This window comes from Ambystoma mexicanum, chromosome 1q (assembly GCF_040938575.1).
Source record: "Ambystoma mexicanum isolate Mex_15411 chromosome 1q, UKY_AmexF1_1, whole genome shotgun sequence".
NCBI lineage: Eukaryota > Metazoa > Chordata > Amphibia > Caudata > Ambystomatidae > Ambystoma > Ambystoma mexicanum.
Genome location: NC_090922.1, coordinates 1,101,868,454 through 1,101,889,105, shown reverse-complemented (window position 1 = coordinate 1,101,889,105; position 20,652 = coordinate 1,101,868,454). Strand labels below are relative to the sequence as shown.

The window sequence follows — 20,652 nt, the reverse complement described above, 5'->3', positions numbered from 1 at the left end:
CGTTATGCAGTACTGCTTATAACAGTACACAAAACACTTAGCTTCAGTGATTGATGACCTCTGTTGTGTGGAGCGCAGGTCTGCGCTGTCTCCGGTTCCCAGCTGTAGTGCTCAGCTGTTATTGTGAGCGATAATATCAGCGCCTGCAGTCTGTCAGAGATGCATAATTAGGTATTGCCCAAAATACAATCCTATGGATTGTATCAAACAGCAGGCAGTGCGCGGCCCGCAGTGAGTATTTGCCTTGGAAGAAGCCTCCGATGCACCCTTTCGGGTTGAAGTCTCAAGCACAAACAAGCGTGCAATGAGCATGCATGCGTGTTTTGCCCGGCGTGGTCCTGGGAGTCCCCGGACTCCGTAGGCGAGCGCTGGGGCTGCTGGGGAACGTAGTTCCTTCCCTGCATACCCCCTTCTGGGCCACTGTGCTGCCATGTCTGATAGCACAAGAAGTGCTCTTCTTGCTAGGTTTGCTGGCATTTGTCCCAAAGTGTGTCCTGGTGTCTTTGAGCAGTGCCCCTCGGACCTCCCATTGTGCTGGTCAGTGTCTTACATGCTCTGCCTTGCTTCCTGACAGAGTACTGCCATTTTCTGAGATTTATAGTAGGGGACGGGTACAACAAGTATACTTGTGTTCCTTCAGGCACAATTCAGCACCAGGACTATTCATAAGCCTCTTGTCTAATGTAGCATTACTCATGTAACTATGGAACATATATCTTTGTATCTGGATGATTGGCTAGTTGGCGCCTACCAGCTAGAAGTGTATGCAAGGTCAAAAGACCTGTGACATGCTACACCTATTGGCATACCCAATAAAACACCAGCGTCAGCAAAGCTGTTGTCCACCGCAGGACAGAATCTGACTCTGCAAACTGTATGACCTTTTCAGATGCAGAAAATAGCAGTTGGTGGTTTCATATGCAATTGGGCTTATGGTAGCAAACATTTATCTAGTCCTGTTCTGCCCCTTTTGGGGTGGCACCAAGCCTGATTTGCATAAGCTCTTCCCCTTTTGTAATGGCTTGGCAGGTAAAGATCAATGCTCTGGTGGGTTGCCCAGAGCAATGCCAGAGGTTAAGATTTATTCTAAACCTTCCAGTCAACACCTCTTTTGTTTTGTTATAATCACGTGTGGGACGGGTATGCCCAGATGTGGTTCCTGGGTCTGCTGATCCTAAAAACCAAGCTATTCCTCACTGATGAGGTCCAACGTGGCTGGAACATGTCTGGGGATGCTTGTGGTCTCGTGCAGAACGGATATGACCAAGCAGTTCCGGATGGACTCCCCGTTTTGGGCTAGGACAAAGCCTGATTTGCATAAGGTATTCCCTTTTGAAATGGCTTGGCAGGTGAAGAACAATGGCCTGGAGGGTTGCCTAGAGCAATGCCAGAGGTTAAGATTTATTCTAAACCAGTCATTGCCTCTTTTGTTTTGCTGTAGTCGGTGCTTATAGCCAGCTAGAAGTGTTCATCAGGTCAAAAGACCTGTAACACACTGCACCTATTGGCCTACCCAATAAATCACTAGAGTGAGCAAAGCTGCTGTCCACCACAGGGCAGAATTCTGACTCTGCAAACTGTATGACCCTTTCAGATGCAGAAAATAGCAGATGCTGGTTTCATACACAATTGGGGCTTATGGTATCAAGCATTTATCTAGTCCCCTTGGTCCAGGGGTATGCAACTGTTGGCGTTCTAGATATCTTGTACTATTCCCATCACCATAAGCCAGCATAGTCAACTGTGGGATATTCTTCTGAATACTACTCCAAAACATCCCGGAGAGCCACAGGCTGCAGAATCCCTGCACTAGCCACATTAAAAATAACCTTGTAGCGGCATCTTCCTCAACTGAATTGGGCTCGCATCCATGCTCATCACCAGTGCAGATCAAGTTCAGGTTCTATTCTGCCCTCCCCAAACTGTGATATCGTTCACAATAGATACGTCAGAATGTAGATGGGGAGCTCATTGTCTTAAGTGGCAGACTCACAGACCGATTACATCAAGGTCCTGGAGCACATAGCAAGAGCCTGTGCTCTAAAATTCTTTCTTCCTTCCATTCAGGGCAAGGGGGTACAGATTCTTGCTGACAATTCCACTCTGCTTCCTATGACTTCCAAGGGAACAAATTTGACAAAAGGCTCTCCTTCACCACCTTTCCCTGCTTGTATCCCATCTCGAAGGAAGATAAGTTATTATGTTGAACAGTCTTCTGCATGCCCCTCACGAATGGGACCTGACCCAATCAGTAGAAAAATCGGTTATTCCCAAATAGAGCTGTCCACGAGTTCATTTATTTGCAGTAGCGTACATGTTTCTATGTCCCCAGTACTCTTCCCGGATGGGAGTATTGAAGAAACCTTTAGGAGCTTCTCAATTCCTGGATTGGTCTGTGCCCCCCCTGATCCAGGAAGCAATGATCAAATTGAATAACTCCCATCACTCGACATGGATTCTGATTGCTTCATTCCGGCCTCGCCAGAACAGGTTCCTGGCCCTTCAGGGCCTGACAGTCCTCTGCCCATTACACCTTCCTGAGACATTGATCGTCTAGTTCATGAGAAGGCATTGATTCTGCACCCCTCTGTCAAATAGCTGATCTTGAATGCTTGGTAACTGGAAGCTTCTCAGCTGCTAATGGTGCCTACCTTTTCCATTTAAAATGAGACTACTGAATGTCATATGTAAGGTCTTTAAAGTATTTATCTTATTAGGAAGACTTCTGCAAATCCTACCAAGTGGAATTTGTACTAGGTTTGACTTCATTTAAGCAATAAGCCCAGATCAAGATGATGTTACTAGGCGGTATGGGATAACCCTGGCCATAATCAGCTGGTATAGGGATAACCCTGGCCATAATCAGCTGGTATAGCCCCCACCTTCCTTGGAGGGGGGCTTTAGGTATAATTACTCTGGAGCCCTGTTCACCCATGTTCATACATAGCAGTGGAGTCCCAGGATGTGTACAATCCTGCAGCTATTCAAATAATGTAGTTTGCAAAGGTAGCGGGCGCCCCTCTCTCGACAGAACAAGGCCTGATAACCTGTTCAGTGGTTATTAACCACTTGAGAGTTCGCAGCCACTGCTTTTACTCACTGTGCCTTTCACAGATGGGAAATATCCATTTGCATATCAGTCTTTGTCCTGCCCAGGGGCAGTCCAGCACCGAAATGCAATGGCAATTCCAACCTGAACGAGAGTACCACCAGCAACCCCATACACGTGGTTCACCCTTGTTGGGGATCATCAGTGAGGTGAAGCTGATGCCTCTCTAAGCATAGTGAGAGGGAGACCACGTCTGGTTGCCCCCAGGAGACCTAGGGTTACCAATCCCAGGTTCCTTGAAATTTAGTTTGCAAAGGTAGCGGGCGCCCCTCTCTCGACAGAACAAGGCCTGATAACCTGTTCAGTGGTTATTAACCACTTGAGAGTTCGCAGCCACTGCTTTTACTCACTGTGCCTTTCACAGATGGGAAATATCCATTTGCATATCAGTCTTTGTCCTGCCCAGGGGCAGTCCAGCACCGAAATGCAATGGCAATTCCAACCTGAACGAGAGTACCACCAGCAACCCCATACACGTGTTTCACCCTTGTTGGGGATCATCAGTGAGGTGAAGCTGATGCCTCTCTAAGCATAGAAAGAGGGAGACCACGTCTGGTTGCCCCCAGGAGACCTAGGGTTACCAATCCCAGGTTCCTTGAAATTTAGTTTGCAAAGGTAGCGGGCGCCCCTCTCTCGACAGAACAAGGCCTGATAACCTGTTCAGTGGTTATTAACCACTTGAGAGTTTGCAGCCACTGCTTTTACTCACTGTGCCTTTCACAGATGGGAAATATCCATTTGCATATCAGTCTTTGTCCTGCCCAGGGGCAGTCCAGCACCGAAATGCAATGGCAATTCCAACCTGAACGAGAGTACCACCAGCAACCCCATACACGTGTTTCACCCTTGTTGGGGATCATCAGTGAGGTGAAGCTGATGCCTCTCTAAGCATAGTGAGAGGGAGACCACGTCTGGTTGCCCCCAGGAGACCTAGGGTTACCAATCCCAGGTTCCTTGAAATTTAGTTTGCAAAGGTAGCGGGCGCCCCTCTCTCGACAGAACAAGGCCTGATAACCTGTTCAGTGGTTATTAACCACTTGAGAGTTCGCAGCCACTGCTTTTACTCACTGTGCCTTTCACAGATGGGAAATATCCATTTGCATATCAGTCTTTGTCCTGCCCAGGGGCAGTCCAGCACCGAAATGCAATGGCAATTCCAACCTGAGCGAGAGTACCACCAACAACCCCATACACGTGTTTCACCCTTGTTGGGGATCATCAGTGAGGTGAAGCTGATGCCTCTCTAAGCATAGTGAAAGGGAGACCACGTCTGGTTGCCCCCAGTGAGAAAGGCACAGTGAGAAAAAGCAGTGGCTGCGAACTCTCAAGTGGTTAATAACCACTGAACAGGTTATCACGCCTTGTTCTATCCAGAGAGGGGCGCCCGCTACCTTTGTAAACAAAATTTCAAGGAACCTGGGATTGGTAACCCTAGGTCTCCTGGGGGCAACCAGACGTGGTCTCCCTCTCACTGTGCTTAGAGAGGCATCAGCTTCACCTCACTGATGATCCCCAACAAGGGTGAAACACATGTATGGGGTTGCTGGTGGTACTCTCGTTCAGGTTGGAATTGCCATTGCATTTCGGTGCTGGACTGCCCCTGGGCAGGACAAAGACTGATATGCAAATGGATATTTCCCATCTGTGAAAGGCACAGTGAGAAAAAGCAGTGGCTGCGAACTCTCAAGTGGTTAATAACCACTGAACAGGTTATCACGCCTTGTTCTATCCAGAGAGGGGCGCCCGCTACCTTTGTAAACCAAATTTCAAGGAACCTGGGATTGGTAACCCTAGGTCTCCTGGGGGCAACCAGACGTGGTCTCCCTCTCACTGTGCTTAGAGAGGCATCAGCTTCACCTCACTGATGATCCCCAACAAGGGTGAAACACATGTATGGGGTTGCTGGTGGTACTCTCGTTCAGGTTGGAATTGCCATTGCATTTCGGTGCTGGACTGCCCCTGGGCAGGACAAAGACTGATATGCAAATGGATATTTCCCATCTGTGAAAGGCACAGTGAGAAAAAGCAGTGGCTGCGAACTCTCAAGTGGTTAATAACCACTGAACAGGTTATCACGCCTTGTTCTATCCAGAGAGGGGCGTCCGCTACCTTTGTAAACCAAATATTCAAATAATGTAATAGGAACCCGAACAACAAAGGTAGTGACGAGGTCTGACATATGTGGTGGGTCGGAAGGAGGAGTCGGACACGTTGAGAACATTCTGTACTCACTTTAATAAAAAAAAATGTAAGAATAATGCCTATCTCTCCCTTTTGCTGAAGGGAATAACCTGCCTATCTAAAGGAACTAAAGGGGCTCGTCAGCTGTCAGGAAGTCCAAAGTAAATATGTCCTCCATCCAAACAAATTCTATCTGACCCTACCACTAAATAGAACTGAAGTAAATAGGCCAAGAGAATGTCTCTTCTTCCCTTGGTCTTTTCTTCTTCCTGGATAGTCTTTTGATATACAGGTTTCTTTTTGGCTCATATACTTCTTAGCATAATCCCTTTGGATAGTCTTTCTAATCAACTTGTAATTCTGCAAAATGATTCTTGGGTCTTGTGCTTTCTGTGGCCCTAGCTTTGAAGTACTTTTTCTTCCAGTAGTTCCTCAAACGCTTGTTATCGCATATCTGTTCTTCCCAGTCTCTTCTTTCCTGAGTTATGTTTGCTCTGATTCTCTTTTAGGCTTTCTTTGTCAATGTTTCTTTCTGTGTGGGTCTCTGCTCTTTTATCTTGTTCACTGATGGGCTTGATCTCGTCTTTCTCGTTGTGTGTTTCTGAGTTGTACTTTCTCCAGCCTTCCACTCTGCAGATATAGTGTGGTTGCCCTTCCTCCCAGGGTTTTAATTACCTGTCTCGGTTAGCTCCCCACCCGGGTTGGTTAAGTCTTTTTTATATATGGGTTACATCTGTTGTAAACTACTTTCTTCGATGCAACCTCGTCCTCAGGACTCGGATGAGTCTCTCTCTGCCAGTCTTCCCCGGCTGGGTTGTTTTTTTGGGTTTGTATAGGACTGGAAGGAGTTTCTTCATGCATAAGATTCCCCTGCTGCTTCCCGCTTTTCACGGTTTCCCCCGGTACCTTTCGATGTGCGGGGAAGGGTTACAGAGCTTGGCTACTGCTAAACTCTCTTCTTGCTGCTCGGGTTCCCGTTCTCGGTTCCTTGTTGGGTGCCTGCCTTCCACAGAGTCTGGCAATCTAATGCTGTTCAAGCTTCCCATGTCGGTAGTTTCTGCGTTGTTCCTCAGGCGGCCGGCTCACCAGACTGCAAGCGTGGTCACCCCACTACCAGGTACTTCTTGTACCACTTCCTTTGCGCTTACATATGGCGGGCCTCTGGCTTCTCCCACTGTGTTTCTCTCGCTCTTCAAAAGTTGTAGGCTCTGTGACCTGGCTTAACTCCACTTTCTCACAGCGTGATGACGTCAGGAGGGCTTCCTCTGTGCAAAGCACTCGCCTTCTCTTTCTGCTCCGACTCGTCGTAGTTAAATACATGTCTCTGGCTAAAGAGACATTGTCCCCTTTTCTTCCATATGTTTCTTTTTACATTGTCTTCAGCCAAATGTAAAGTTGCCACACTAATCTTCATAGAAGATAGTCCCATGTATGCAGCTACGGTAGTTGACCTAGGGAGTTCCTCACAGGAACGGGAGTCCTTGCCCCAAAGGGGGAGTTTCTCCCAGTGAGGTCCCACTTGCCTCAACCCCATGGAGGGTCTTGTAGAGCGGGCACACCTCCCTAGCCTCACAGGGGGAGTCTCCCCCTTGGGGAAAAGGTACAAGTACAAATACATACGATTCATCACACATAGTATCCCTGTCCCAAAAATGTGGCCCCAAGCACAGAATCCGCTAGGTTTTTATAGGGTTGTACCCAATGAACCTGATACAAAAAAGTCAGCATGATCTGTTTAGTTGCTTAAATTAACAATTAACATCCTAGCGGTACATTCTCCGGCCTTGCAGGACACATGGCTTTATGCACCATTTAAGACCTTTACAATGCTGCTTGGCCTACACATGTGATATTTAATGACCGCCTCTGATGGATCTCTTCCATTAAATGTAATAAAGCCTGATCCGGTGCTTTGTGCCGAAGTGACATTCGTCCCGGTTTGCAGGCGTTGAGGACCGCCTTCAATGGTGACGGTGAGCTGGGAATTAGGTGTACCTATGCCCAGGACAGAGCTTGACATAACATTCACACGGCCTTATACTCGCTATGTGCAGGCCAGCCAATCCGCTTTCTTACTGTGTGACTTCCCTAAACATGGCTGCAGCTGGTGGGTCATCTCATATCCTGGCTCCGGCTTTACTCTGCCCGTGGGTTCTGTATGTACAAGGCACATACAGAAATATGAATACTTTCAGCCCCTCTTGTGGCTTTCACCTCAGCCAGAAGTATTGGTGACTCTCCACCTTTATTGCCCAAAGAACGCAATCTTCTTTTGCACAGGCACGTGGATGATCACATGGGTAGTACTGCAAACAGTTGTTATCAATAGAGTACACTTAGGCCAACTAAGAGCACCTTAGCATTAGCCATTCTGTTTTTGGAGTTTCTTGAAACACAAATGATCTTCACTTTTGTATTTGATACGGAATGGTGTCCCAGAGTTTGATTGCCATAGTTGTGAATGTTCATCACCATACTTTTTATTCTTGTATCTCAGAGCAACATGATGGTTGTTTTATGATCGGAACGATTGATTAGGTTTGTATGTTTCTACTTGATCAAGATGGACCTTTCTGAAAAACGACTCTGTTATGAAGTTGTTTCAATGGCATTGAAATATGAGCTTCATTTGGTCATTTTAACAGCAGGTTAGCTACTGCTTTTTGTACTGTTCGTTTTAGATGAGATGTAGGTGTTGACTAAGATATTTAGTTGCGGGAAAGTGAACTGAGAGAGAAATCATTTTAGGATTTTCAATTGAAAGAACCAAGTCTTGGTCACTTATAAGATTTGGAAATTATGGGTGGCTTTGTCATCTATTAGGCTACCTACATTCCCAACTATAGTGACTGGTACCTGAGGGGTTCCAATCACAGTACTGTCCTTCTTTCCAAAATTGCTTGACTTTTATCTGAATCAATAAATTAAGTTTCCAGTATTTCACCTGACCTTATTCCTCAACCGGAGAAGAGGTTCATCACAACCTGGATGTTTCTAGAGCATTACACCTCTACAGTGAGCAAACAAAATAGTTTCAGTGCTCAGACTATATTCTTTTAACCTGCCGTGGTGTGTTTCCTGGTAATAGTCATTGGAGCAACCATTGCTAGGGGCATAGTTTCATGTATTTCTTAAAGCTTGCAACATTACAAGACTGGAACTTTTGCTTGAATGCCAGGCTCTCCTCACCAGCCAAAGGCAGCATTGGCAGCCTTAAAAAAACATGCTCCTTTTTTCAAAATTTCTAGGGCTGCTACTCGAGCGACACCATTAGGTTTTTGTAAACCTTACACTGTGGATGCATCTTCTTCTAGCAGAGTTAGTGTGTGGGAAGAAGGAATGTGTGTAAGACACCCTGTTGTCAATCAAAGGTCCTACAGACGCAGTGGCTCTTTGAATCAGCTTTTCTTGGCCTGAGGCTACCCCAACCAGTAGTGAAGAAGGAAGAGAAAGGACTAAGAGAACCTGAATCACTATCAAGTTAAGTTTTCATAGTGGCCTGATGCCTCTGACTGTGGATGGCTGGATCAAAAACACATTACATTTAATGCAGGCACGTATTCGAACTCTGATGAAATCAGCTGAGTGAATCTTCAAGGCTTGCAATCTTGGAATTGAAATCCGCATCTTGCAGGGAAGCCAATGTGGCGTTCATCCCCCGTTCCAGGGGCTGGAACGGGGGAGAACGGTTCATTCGGGCCGATTACAATTTCAAGATTCCAAGCCTTGAAAAAAAAGCGGTAACTCTGGGTGCTAAAAAAAAGATATTTCTTCCTACAACGGGACATGCGCAGTGACGGAGGATAGGGGGAAGATGGCGGCCGGGGGAGCCGGCCGTCAGGCGCCTTAGAACGCAGGCTTGTACCGGCGGTTCAAGCCAGCGTTGCTAATCATATCATTGGCTGGCTCCCCCCGCCCGGGTGCTAATGAAAAACGTGCACCGTCTGACAGAGCTCTCGTAAATATCCAAACAATTCTGAGATTGAAAGATACCTAGACTTGGCCAAGAGTTTATCTGACTAGTTTTTCACTTAACAGCCTCTGACAGGTCAACTGGGGAAACATACTTGCCTGTACCTGCACATGCAATAAAAGCGACCCTGCTATGCACTTTTTTTCTTTTTTACCCTCTGTACCATCGTGTAAGAGCACAGGTTTTGTTAGTTCTGATGAAAACTGAAGGTTTTAGACCGTGATGACCAGTTTTTTAATTATTTTTTGCTTTCAGATGATCCATGAGTCTGTATAAATGTGCTCTAATCTCTTTGAAGCAATCAAAGCAAGCCAGTGACAAATGCAAGAATAGTTTGCTTGCAATGTTAATGGAGCTCAAGTATGCATTATTATTTTTTTCTAATGCACTGAAACATCATTATGGGCCCAGCAGCACTGTATAACATATTTCCATTGTGTATTTTACTTCTCTTCTGTTTTATGTATTGGATACATTTTAGCTGTTTTTAATTTTCATGGAACATTGTTTGTATTAAGAAATAAAACATGACATGAACGGGAATATAGTGCAATGTAACTTAATATAACTCCCCCAAGTACTCACATCCCCAGTTCTGATGCTGCTGCTTTTGGCTTTAGTCTCCATTTGTCTGAATGATGAACACAATAGAGTCACCATGATATGATTTCTGTGGTCATTGTTGCTTGATTTTACTTGATGCTAATCAGTGCTCCAGGTAAGATTTTGAAGTGGGAGTATTGTACTCCCTATTTTTTTAAAGTAAGAAGTACGATGATTTTTTAGGGCATAAAAATGTAAGTTCAATTCCCAATAGGAGTATTTTATAAGTGTATACAAATATGTTTTAGCTGTAAAACGCGAATTCTTTTGTAATAATTATTCCTTTGCACCTAGTTATTCAGACACATTAAAAGATACATGTTTACTTCTTCGGATCTGGCCATAATATTAGTAGTTTCTTCCTGTGGTACAACGTGCACCAGTGGTCGAAACATATCCATGGAGCTGTGTGGGTGAATGAAGCGGCATGCGGTCCTACGTGTTTGTTTCCTATTTTTTGTTGAGAGTATTTTTCACTCACTGTTTTCATTTTTTGGGAGTATATGCCTATTTTTGCAGAGCAAAAGTACTGGTACACCCCTTATGTGTAAGTCTGGTTTTAATTATTCCATTGCTTGTGCATGAACCGCACAATTGAACCTCCACCACTCGGCCTGGAAGTTGAAAGTGAAGTCTGGAAACAATAGGATTTTCCTGCAAAGTGTTCACAAGGAATCAGGAATCTTCTCGAAAGTAGCAATACATCTTTAAAAAAAAAAGTTGTACTGTATCTTTGGAGGCACTGTAGTAAATTTGCTAAGTGGTACTGCTCAGAAATACTGCAACACCCTTTGTTGTAATTTTCAAGACTTTTTGTAGTTGCCACAAAAGGTTTGCACAGTATATACTAGATGTTCAGCACCTTTAGATTCATGGTCGTCATTTTTTCACGTGGCTGTGTTTATTTCCTAAGCATTGTTCTGTTTAGAGACACAATATGTGCACTATTATTGATTTCCTAGCTGAGCTGCTTCCATCAGCTGTTCAACCTCTGGATGAAAAAAAGGTGATGTCTGCAAGTGGTTTAAAGCCCATAAACCAGAACTCTCACCTTTTAACTTTGCTCCATCATCATTTGCATCAAGATATTTGGTTTTCTTTTCTTTTCCTGTGCAATCTTGAGACGAGCAGCTTCTACAGCGCTGTTCTACGTTGTAAACCTTATGCTTATATTAGGATTTTACCACGTAATTCCCGATTTGCTAGTTAGACTGTCATTGTTAATCTGATGGTCACAGTCATTTTGTTATACTCAATATTCTTCTATCTGTCAAATACTGACCCAACCTTGTATGTCTGGGTTCCAATTAGCACCAGTAATGGATATAGATGAATGTGTTCATTGGTAAAACGTCTTGGGCAAGACCTCTTGTAAGGTCTGATGATGAACTAAAAGGAGGAACATGAATTACTGCAAAAAAGTGTGATTAGTTTGTTTGATTCTTGTATTGTCTTCTGCGGCCATGCTACTATTGAGTAATGTATATATGTTTGCCAGAGTGGTATATATATTTACAAATGGCTACAGCAATGCTTTTCTAGATATCTTACTTCAAATGTATTTTTATTCTTATTGCTTTAATCATGTATTGGTCTCTTGTTTATCTTAACAGATACGGAGCCTAAAGGGTCAAAGGGGATTCCCCGACCAACCCACTTTTGATGGAATCCACATTGTCAACCATCTAATTGGAGATGAGGAGCCTGAGGATTATTTCTTAGCCAACTCATTACAGGACAGTGGTCACCATTTTCACCTACACAGGAGGACAACTCAGATAGCCCTGGGCCAGCCTGTAATGGACAGTAGTGACAGTGATACTGAAGGTGTCTTGGATATTGGAGACACAAATGCAATTGTTCAGAAGCAGAGCCACCAGGAACGAACAGAACCCTACTCCACTGAAGTGTGACGTTCTCTGTGGCCGACATCTGATCTCTAAACCTTCAGAAAAACTCTCAGCTGAGAGATGACATGAATGCGCTGTCCCAGCATGTACAGAACGACATTCTACTGTTACCTGCCTTCATCATTTGCCAAATCTTCACTATTAATATGCCCTCTCCAGTGGGATGGAAAGTTGGCAATGGATGCGAAGACGTCTTGCTCTGTCAGTATTATGTCACTTGGTGTTCTGGTGTGTTTGACCTATTTTAAAAAGTTAACTAGTACATTTTTAATTTAACTCCAACAGAAAACGTGTTGCAGTTGATAAATGCGTGAACAGCCTTTCACGTGTTACTTTTCAAGAGAAACTGCATTGTGCAATATTTTATGCTAACTGAACAAAAGTTATATTTTCCTGATTTTACTGTTACGTATGACTTTCATCTGTGTCCATGTAGTATGTGATAATCGGTATGTACGTGTGATCATCTTTTCCTTTTCGTTTTTAAACGTAAATAAATGTTGAAGTATCGACTCTATGAACCAAGAAGACATGATGTTTGCATTACATATCAGTGGAATTTAAATGGCCACGCACACGTTGACATTTTTAAAACCACTTACATTTATTTTTAAAATGCATTTGATTCTTCCAGTGTCACTCTAACACAAATGATCAAGAAGTTTCTTGTATGTGCTTACTTTGTACATAGATGTCTTTTTTGACTGTAAAATGTACATATTCCATTTTATATGAGAAATGTAAATGTAAAAAATAACTGGTTAAGCATTTTGAAAGACCATTTATTTGTGTGTATGTATATACCTATATGATGTGCTGTCGAATTGGGTTACATGCTTTGAGGCAAACACTAAAGATAGCTATATAACATTCTGTATATTTAACTGCTTTGCGATTGAAGATATCAGAATCTTGCCTCTAACAGTAAAGCTTGTTCTAGAACACTATTAATGAAACAATTTTAACATCAACATATAAATATATATATAATATAATAAATTTTTCATGGTTTATGTAAGATGTAAGCATGTTTTACTCGATCACGTTAAAGACTGTTCTCACTAGTAGAAGTCATTTATATAGCGCCTTTTCCCATTAGTATTGTCTCAACACGCTTGTGGTGAGAATGCCCTCGGGGACTGCAGTCCAGCGTATGGGAAAATGCTCAGAAAAGACTTCGAATGCGTGTGCATATTTTGCCAAGATAAGGAATTGGGTGGGCTGGCCAGGCTCCAGTAATAAACCCAAGAGATCAGGCATGTGGATGGGTGCTGAGGGAGGTCAATTGTGCGTGAGTGCAAGATATTCTTTGTGTTCAGTCGGACTTTTTTTATAGGTTGTCACTGTTTTCTGATGGTAGAGGTGTTGAGGCTTAATCTGGTGTAAGGAGGCGATAGCATTATGTGCCAACTAGACTGAATTTGTCATAGGTCGTCGCTGCATTCTGATGCGTGTGTGTGGGTAGCCATGCCTGCAGCAGATGTCCACTGAAGCGGTGCATTTATACGTAACTTGTGGCTCGATTGGAGCTTTATTTCTCCAGCATGGGGTCTGACATGGATTCACATGCTCATGAATATTCCCTGTCGTCAGGCTGGGAATCCTCGGTAAAAGAAAAAGAGTTTCACTTGCACTTTAAAACTTTATTTCTCCTCTAAACCAATCACTGTCCTCTGGGTCATACTGCCCCCATCCAGTGACAGTCCTCTGCCTAAGCCCCACCTCTGACAGCCATCTTTAGAGTTTTACCGCACACTTCAATGTTGGGAGTGCTCGAGTTTGTTCTCCATGCTATTATGTCAGTTTTTCCAGATTGTTTTGCAGAAAAGTTACATTTTTGTGTCAAAGAGCCCTCGGGCTCTTTTCCTCATCGGCCGGCAATGGGGATGCGTTGTCTGTGACTTTTGCACCCCTCAAGGGGCGAGGATTTGTCAAAGTTTCCAGAAGGCCAACTTCGGTCTACTTCGCGCCATCCAACCATGTCGGAGGAAAAGGAAGGAAGGCCCCTCTTCAGGCCCTGCACCAAATGCGGGCTACGGGATATGCCTAGGCTTCTCGAAGAGGACGAAAGACGGGCACAGCAGGCTGGCGGCATGGTTCAATTCTAACTAGGCCTTTGCCCTGTGCTACGAGCAGGGGCATGCCTCACCCAGAACCGTTGGTTTGAAGAGCGCTCTTCTAAGTCATTTGAGGACGCCCCATCCATAGGGGTCCAAGATAAGGCCAAGAGCGGCATGTCTGAGTCCACCGGGTTCACCGCTGCCGCGGGTCCCAGCTTGGATAGGCCACCATCACCGTCTGCCTCCATAGCCGGCAATCAAGCTCCTCCTCAAAGAGTAAGTTATCAACCTCAGCCAAGTTGCGGGAGGAGTCAGACAGGCCTAGGCTGGAGGAGAAGGCGGCCGCGCAGCCCAAACAGGCTCCACAAGCTCAGGCAAAGTCCTTGTCAGCCACTTCGTTGACAACTACGGTGACGACCACCACGGTGGTTGTAGCCGATCCTACAAGGATGGCTCCTGCAGCGCAGAGGCGGTCCCTGTAACGCTCACCTGACTCCCACGGAGGCGCTGGCCTGGTTCGCGCTGTTGTGACCTCGTCTAAGGTGATGCGCAGGGGTCGGGAGACGGACTGGACCGGGCCCCAAATCTGGCTTGTCTGACTCGCAGAAGTATCCTTCTGTAGGTGAAAATAGGTGGTTAACTGTCTGCGGGGTAATGCAATCGGCCTCCCACTTACCCCTCTCACCCTCCTCAAAACCCTTCTGTGCTTCCCCGTAGCGTCTCACCTTAGGGTCTGGAAGGACGAGCTCTCCATCCTGCTTCTGATGCAGGGGCGCGTTGGTATCCAGTTACTTCACTGGATTTTCGGATTGGTGAGAACCAAACTTGCTTGGCTTCCAGGTAAGTTTTTGATAAGTGGTTCCCCTTGTGTCCATGCATTAATGTTCTAATGCTAGTGTCTTTTTCCCCATAGGGGCCGGGGTCCGAAAATGCCTGGATGCGGCGCGGACCCGAAACGAAAAGGGAATGACCCAGCAGGTAAGTCTTAACATGGAGATTTAGCTTCCCTTCTCCCTTCTTTCTCTCACCTTCGTTATTGTCTTTTTCTCCCTAGGCGCTGGGGCGCGACTGTGAATCCGGATGGTCGCTGCAGAACATGGAAGCGCCCTGTAAGATGAGTAGAATGAGGCGCTGCAGCGATCGATGTGATGTGCTTTTAAAAATAAATGTCTTCCTTTTCAGGATCGTCGGCGAAATGTCTCCGGGATGCAGATTTAGCAGGTAAGGCCTTTTCCTTCTTCTGTTCTCTTGTTCCCTTCCTTTGCAGGTGATTCAGGATGCTGGCAGGCATGGCAGAAGTCAGGATGCAGGAGCAGACACGGTGAGCGTCCAGCTGCTAGATGCAGAACAACGCGAAGCACGTGTGGCTGATCAGGTGTGGTTTAAATAGCCTTGGAAGAAGTTCCTAGAATGTGTCCTTCCTCCAATCAGGTATGTATCCTTCCCCGACAACGCCCGGGTGGTAAATGAGTCCCACAGCTAAAGTAGTTCCTTTCAGGTCTCAAGGAGGCCGGGGTTCTGCAGCATGGTCTGCATCAGGTAAGTGCACCCAAACACTTTCATAATGAGCCTGGCGCCTATGGCGCCAGGACTGACGTTTTCTATGAGCCTGGCGCCATAGGCGCCAGGACACTGTCCAAAGGGCCCCTATAAGGGGTTGCTGGGACCTTCCCCGGGGACTTGATGTCCGCTTTCGGGGACGCAGGGCCTGAGCCGGCTCCCCAGGAGCGGGCATCGTGACAGCACTCCCCCCCCAAGGCCCCTCCCAAGGTTGTTCCCTCCGGGGGTTTTGGTTTGTCTGGGAAGAGTCGGTGGAATTTCCTGACTAATCGAGGTGCATGCACATGGTCACTGGGTTCCCACGACCTCTCCTGAGGTCCGTACCCCTTCCAATCAATTAGGTAGAAAAGCTTTGACCTAAACATTTTTGAATCTAAAATGTTCCTCACTTCGAATTCGGGTTCCCCATCTATTTGAATAGGTTCTGGAGGTTTGAGTAGTCGGGTTCCGGGTACCACTGGTTTCAGAAGTGACACATGAAAAACAGGGTGAATTCGCATATTAGCTGGTAAATCAAGTTTAACCGCTACTGGGTTAGTTATTGCCGTAATAGAATAAGGTCCCAGATATTTTGGGTTAAAAGTTAGGGGCCCTTTGAGCGGTAAATGTCTGGTAGCTAACCACACTTGATCCCCAATCTGATACGGAGGTGCTTCACTCCGATGTAGGTCAGCATTCTCCTTGTATTTTCTCTTGGCTTGTTGTAAATGCGTGGTTGCCTCTTTGAAGGCTCGGGTAATGGTAGAATGCAGATGTTCTACTGCGGGCACTCCGAGGTTCTGAGGTGAGTCGAGGTTCGAGGGTGATGTCCAAACAAGGTATAAAAAGGACTATGGCCAGTTCCAGAGTGTACCGAATTATTATATGCGTATTCGGCTATCCAAAGAATGTCTTTCCAGTTGCTTTCAGATTGCTGTAACAAACACCGTAAGTACTGCTCAAGGGTCTGATTTGTCTTCTCAGTCTGACCATCGGTCTGAGGGTGGTGACTGGTCGATAATCTTACGTCGATTTGTGCCATTTGACAACATTTGCGCCAGAAGTGGGAAATGAATTGGCTTCCCCGGTCAGAGATTAGTATAGATGGGAATCCATGTAGCCGAACAATATTTTCGAGGAATTCTTTGGCTGGGACAGAAGCTGAAGGTAAACCTTTCAAAGGAATGAAGTGGGCCATTTTGGAAAACAAATCCACAATTACCAGAAAGGTATTGTATCCCGAACAAGGAGGCAGGTCTGTAATAAAATCCATTGATAGGGTGTGCCAGGGTGCTGGCGGTACATCTAGAGGTTGGAGGAGACTGGCTGGTCTTTTCTTTTGACCTTTATTTTGGGCGCAAACACCACAGGACATCACAAAAGATTTAACATCTTTTCGCCAAGAGGGCCACCAGAATTGTCGTTTCACCTTTTCCATTGTCTTGGCAATACTGGGGTGTCCCTCTATTAATGTATCATGATAACCGGAAATAACTAGTTCGTGTAAATCCTTGTGTGGCAGGAATAAGCGTCCTTGGTAATAAGATAAACCATTATCTATGGTAAAGTCTGATCCCTTTTGTATCCAATCTTGTAGGACTGTAGGGTCCAGGAGTTGTTTCACTCTGACTTGAATGTCTTCAAGCGTCTGTAACGAAGTATTGCCTAGAATTCTCTGTTTGGGAATTATTGGTACTGGTTCTGAGTTTGTATCAGGTTCTCCCATTCCAATTCGGGATAAGGCGTCTGCTTTGCCGTTCTTGCAGCCAGGTCGATAGGTAATCACGAAATCAAATTCAGCGAAAAACAAAGCCCATCGGAGCTGCCGTGATGACTGAGCCTTGGCGGTTTTCAAATACTGTAAATTCCGGTGATCAATGATCACTGTGATGGTATGTCGAGCGCCAAGCAGGTAATGCCGCCAGGCTTTAATAGCGGACTTTATGGCTAACAGTTCTTTGTCAGTGATTGCATAATTAATCTCTGGTGCCGAGAATTTTCTGGACCAAAATGCTACGGGATGCAGTTGGTTGGTTTCGGGATCTCTTTGAGACAGAACTGCTCCCATGGCTAGGCTGGATGCGTCAGTTTCGACGACATACGGGAGATCTGGACGTGGGTGTTTCAATATAGGTGCGGAGGTAAACTTAGCTTTTAAATCCTGGAATGCCTGCTCGGCTTCTTCAGACCATTCAAAACGTTTATTTTTCCTCAAGAGTGCAGTAATGGGTTGTACTATGCGTGAAAATTCCGGGATAAACCTGCGATAGAAATTGGCAAAGCCGAGCATGCTTTGAACCCCTTTTACAGAGCTAGGTGATGGCCATTTGAGGATGGCATCCACTTTTCTTGAGTCCATTCGGACTCCTTTGGGTGTCAGGATGAAACCGAGAAACTCCACTTCTGTGGTATGGAAAACACATTTCTCCAGTTTAGTAAATAGTTTGTGTTGGCGCAGTTTCTCCAGCATGGGGTCTGGCATGGATTCACATGCTCATGAATATTCCCCGTCGTCAGGCTGGGAATCCTCGGTAAAGAAAAAACCAGTATCAGTTTCGTTTCTGATCTGTCTTTCGTAGTAGTAACCAATCACTGGTCTCTGCGTCATACTGACCACAGCCAATGACTGCCCTCTACCTAAGCACCGCCTCTGGCAGCCATCTTCAGATTTTTACCGCACGTTCATGTGTTGGGATCCTCGTGCTATTGCTCTCGAGCGTTAGTGCTATTTTTTCACGTTTTTTCTCAAAAACTTCGTTTTTTCGGTCAAAAGAGCCTCAAGCTCCACCGACTCTCATCCGATCAACGGGGACCCATGTCGGATTCGTCTGCGCCCCTCAAGGGTGAAGATTTCGTCGAGCTACGCTTTTGGAGGACTCCAGAAGTTTCTCAGGCCTGGACATGGCCCAGGAGAAGGGAAGCTTGACGCCCGGAAAGCTGTTCAGGATCTGCCCTGGATGCCAGCTGCAGAACGTCTTTAAGGAGGACGAACACTCCTTTTGTCTCTACTGCTTACATGAGGACAAGACGCACGTGGAGAAAGACTGTGCGTTTTGCGGCAATATGTCGGAGCGGACCATGAAGGACCGCCATCAACGTCTCGCCAACTGGCTGGAAGGAAAGAGCCCGTCAGGCGAGAAGAAGAGGAAGAAATCCGAGCGGTCTTGTAAGACCTTTGAGGTAGCCCCGGCGACGGGGGTCCAACACAAGGCCAAGCACCGCGAGTCCGCTGGCACCGGGAGCGCCGAACGGTCGGGCTCTACGGGCGCCAGGCAGGGCGCACCCTCCCCGGCACCTTCAGCCACGAGCCAACGCTCTGGGTCGGGTAAGAGGAAGGGCGAGCACCCGGCGAAGCTCCTGGAGAGGCCCCGGTCGAGCTCGAAGGCCCCATCGGAGGGGGAGCGAGGCAGTGTCCCCCCCCTCAAGGATAAGGCGGTGAGCGCACCTAAGGTGGTGAAGGCCTTAATCCATCCGGCCAAGCCCTCTATCGATACTGTCGCGGCGGCCCTGGCTCAGCCTGTAGAGGCTACACCAGTGGTGGCGACCTCGGGGCTCAGAGTCTCCCTGCCACCTCGGAGGGAGTCCTCTTTTGTGCCCATCGATGGGACCCCCGTGAAATCCCCGGCGGGGAAGAAAAAGGGGGGGCAGGGCGTCGTCGTAGATTCGGCCTCAACCTCGGAGGAGGAGCTGATTGAGGTCTTAAGCCACGGCCTTGGCGTGGAAGAAGACCGGCCCGTCGGGATGGATCCCGACGCAGGTGACGACGACATAGAGGGTGCCGACGGGGCCCCTGATCGCCCGTCGGATTCCCCTCTGCCAGCGCCGCAAGACAACTCGGCGGCCATTTTGTTGGCTATACAGTCCTTATGTTCAGAGATAAGGACGAGACTACCGTTGCCGACGGAGGAACCTCTCCCGTCGGGGGATCCGGGACCTTCTGGTGCTCCCCCGCCCAAGAAAAGAAGGATTCACCCTCCACCTCCTTTTCAGCCGTCGCGCCCCGTCCAGCCCTCCTCCCCGTCCACCCGAGGGGATGATACGGGGACTGACACGGCAGCGACGGGTACGGACGACGAGGTATACGACGAGGATCTACCGTCGTCCCCTCCCACCAGGGCTTCTCCGCCCGACGAGATTGGATCGTTCCACTCCATGATCGCCAGGGCATCCGAGCTTTTCCAACTCTGCCCTGAGGAGAAGAAAAAGGAAGGATTCCTTTATCAACGGCGCGAGGCCAAGAGGAAGACGGTCCTCGCGGTGCCTCTACTGGACGACATTTGGGATGAGGGCCTCGCCCTCCTCAAGAACCCTTCCACGACGCCAGCTAGAAGGGACCGGTACGAGAAGAAGTACCGGGTCCCGGACGCGGCCCCCCTGTGCCTCCGGGCGCAGCCTACCCCGGACTCCGTCGTCTCCGCGGCGGCCAGGAAGAAAGCGGGGGGGGGGTGCGGCCTCCACATCGACTTCCCCACCGGACGGCGAGGCAAAGAAATTGGACGCTATGGGACGCAGGGTCATTTCGTCTGCAGCGACGACGATTAAAGTGGCCAACGCCTTGGCTATCGTGGCCCGCTACGACAGGGAGCTATGGTACAAACTGGCTCCCATGCTGGACTTCCTACCGGACGACAAGAGGGCGGATGCCCTGGAGATCCTACAGGAAGGTGAGGTGGCGTCGGACCACGCCATCACTATTGCGACGGACATCGCCGACACTGGGTTTCGCCAGTTGGGCAACGGCGTGTGCCTTAGGCGGCGTGGATGGCTCAAGGCTACGGACTTCCGTCAAGACGTACAGACCAGAGTCCTGGACATGCCGTTCGATGGGAACAACCTGTTTGGGAAAACAGTGGACGATTCCCTTCAGGCCATTAAAGCGGACACTGAGACGGCCCGGGCCCTTGGGGTTCTGCAGCAACGACGGACGCCCTTTCGGAGCAGTGGAGGCAAGGGCGCCTCGAAGGTTCCGGCGGCGGTTTCTCCACCTACCGTCAAGCGGCCCGCTCGTCGTCTCAGGAGGCCTAGAGAGGACGAGGCAAGTCTGGCGGACCCCGCCGTCGTCGCCAAGGAGGTCAAGGCGGCAAAGCCTCATCGAAACAGGATTGAACCAGCCGTGGGGTCGGGCCCCCACCGAAGCACCCCGGTGGGAGGCCGGCTGGCGAGCTTCGTCAGCATGTGGGAGTCCATCTCCACCGACCGTTGGGTGCTGGACGCCTTAGCCCGGGGCCACGCGCTCGAGTTTCAAAGAAGGTGCCGCGCGTCCCCCCCGTGGCCAGG

At 47.5% G+C, this 20,652-nt stretch overlaps 1 protein-coding gene across 4 annotated transcripts in view; it reads left to right on the top strand.

Annotated features, from left to right (window-relative positions):
* Nucleotides 1-12,789, top strand: part of EVI5 (ecotropic viral integration site 5) — a 2,339,304-nt gene extending 2,326,515 nt beyond the window's left edge. For all 4 annotated transcript variants that reach the window (XM_069641804.1, XM_069641802.1, XM_069641803.1 and 1 more), the window contains one exon: nt 11,480-12,789. In XM_069641804.1, coding sequence (XP_069497905.1) covers nt 11,480-11,779 — 300 coding nt within the window. In that variant the 3' untranslated portion in view covers nt 11,780-12,789. The remainder of the gene's footprint in view (nt 1-11,479) is intronic.
* The last annotated feature ends 7,863 nt before the right edge of the window (nt 12,790-20,652 follow it).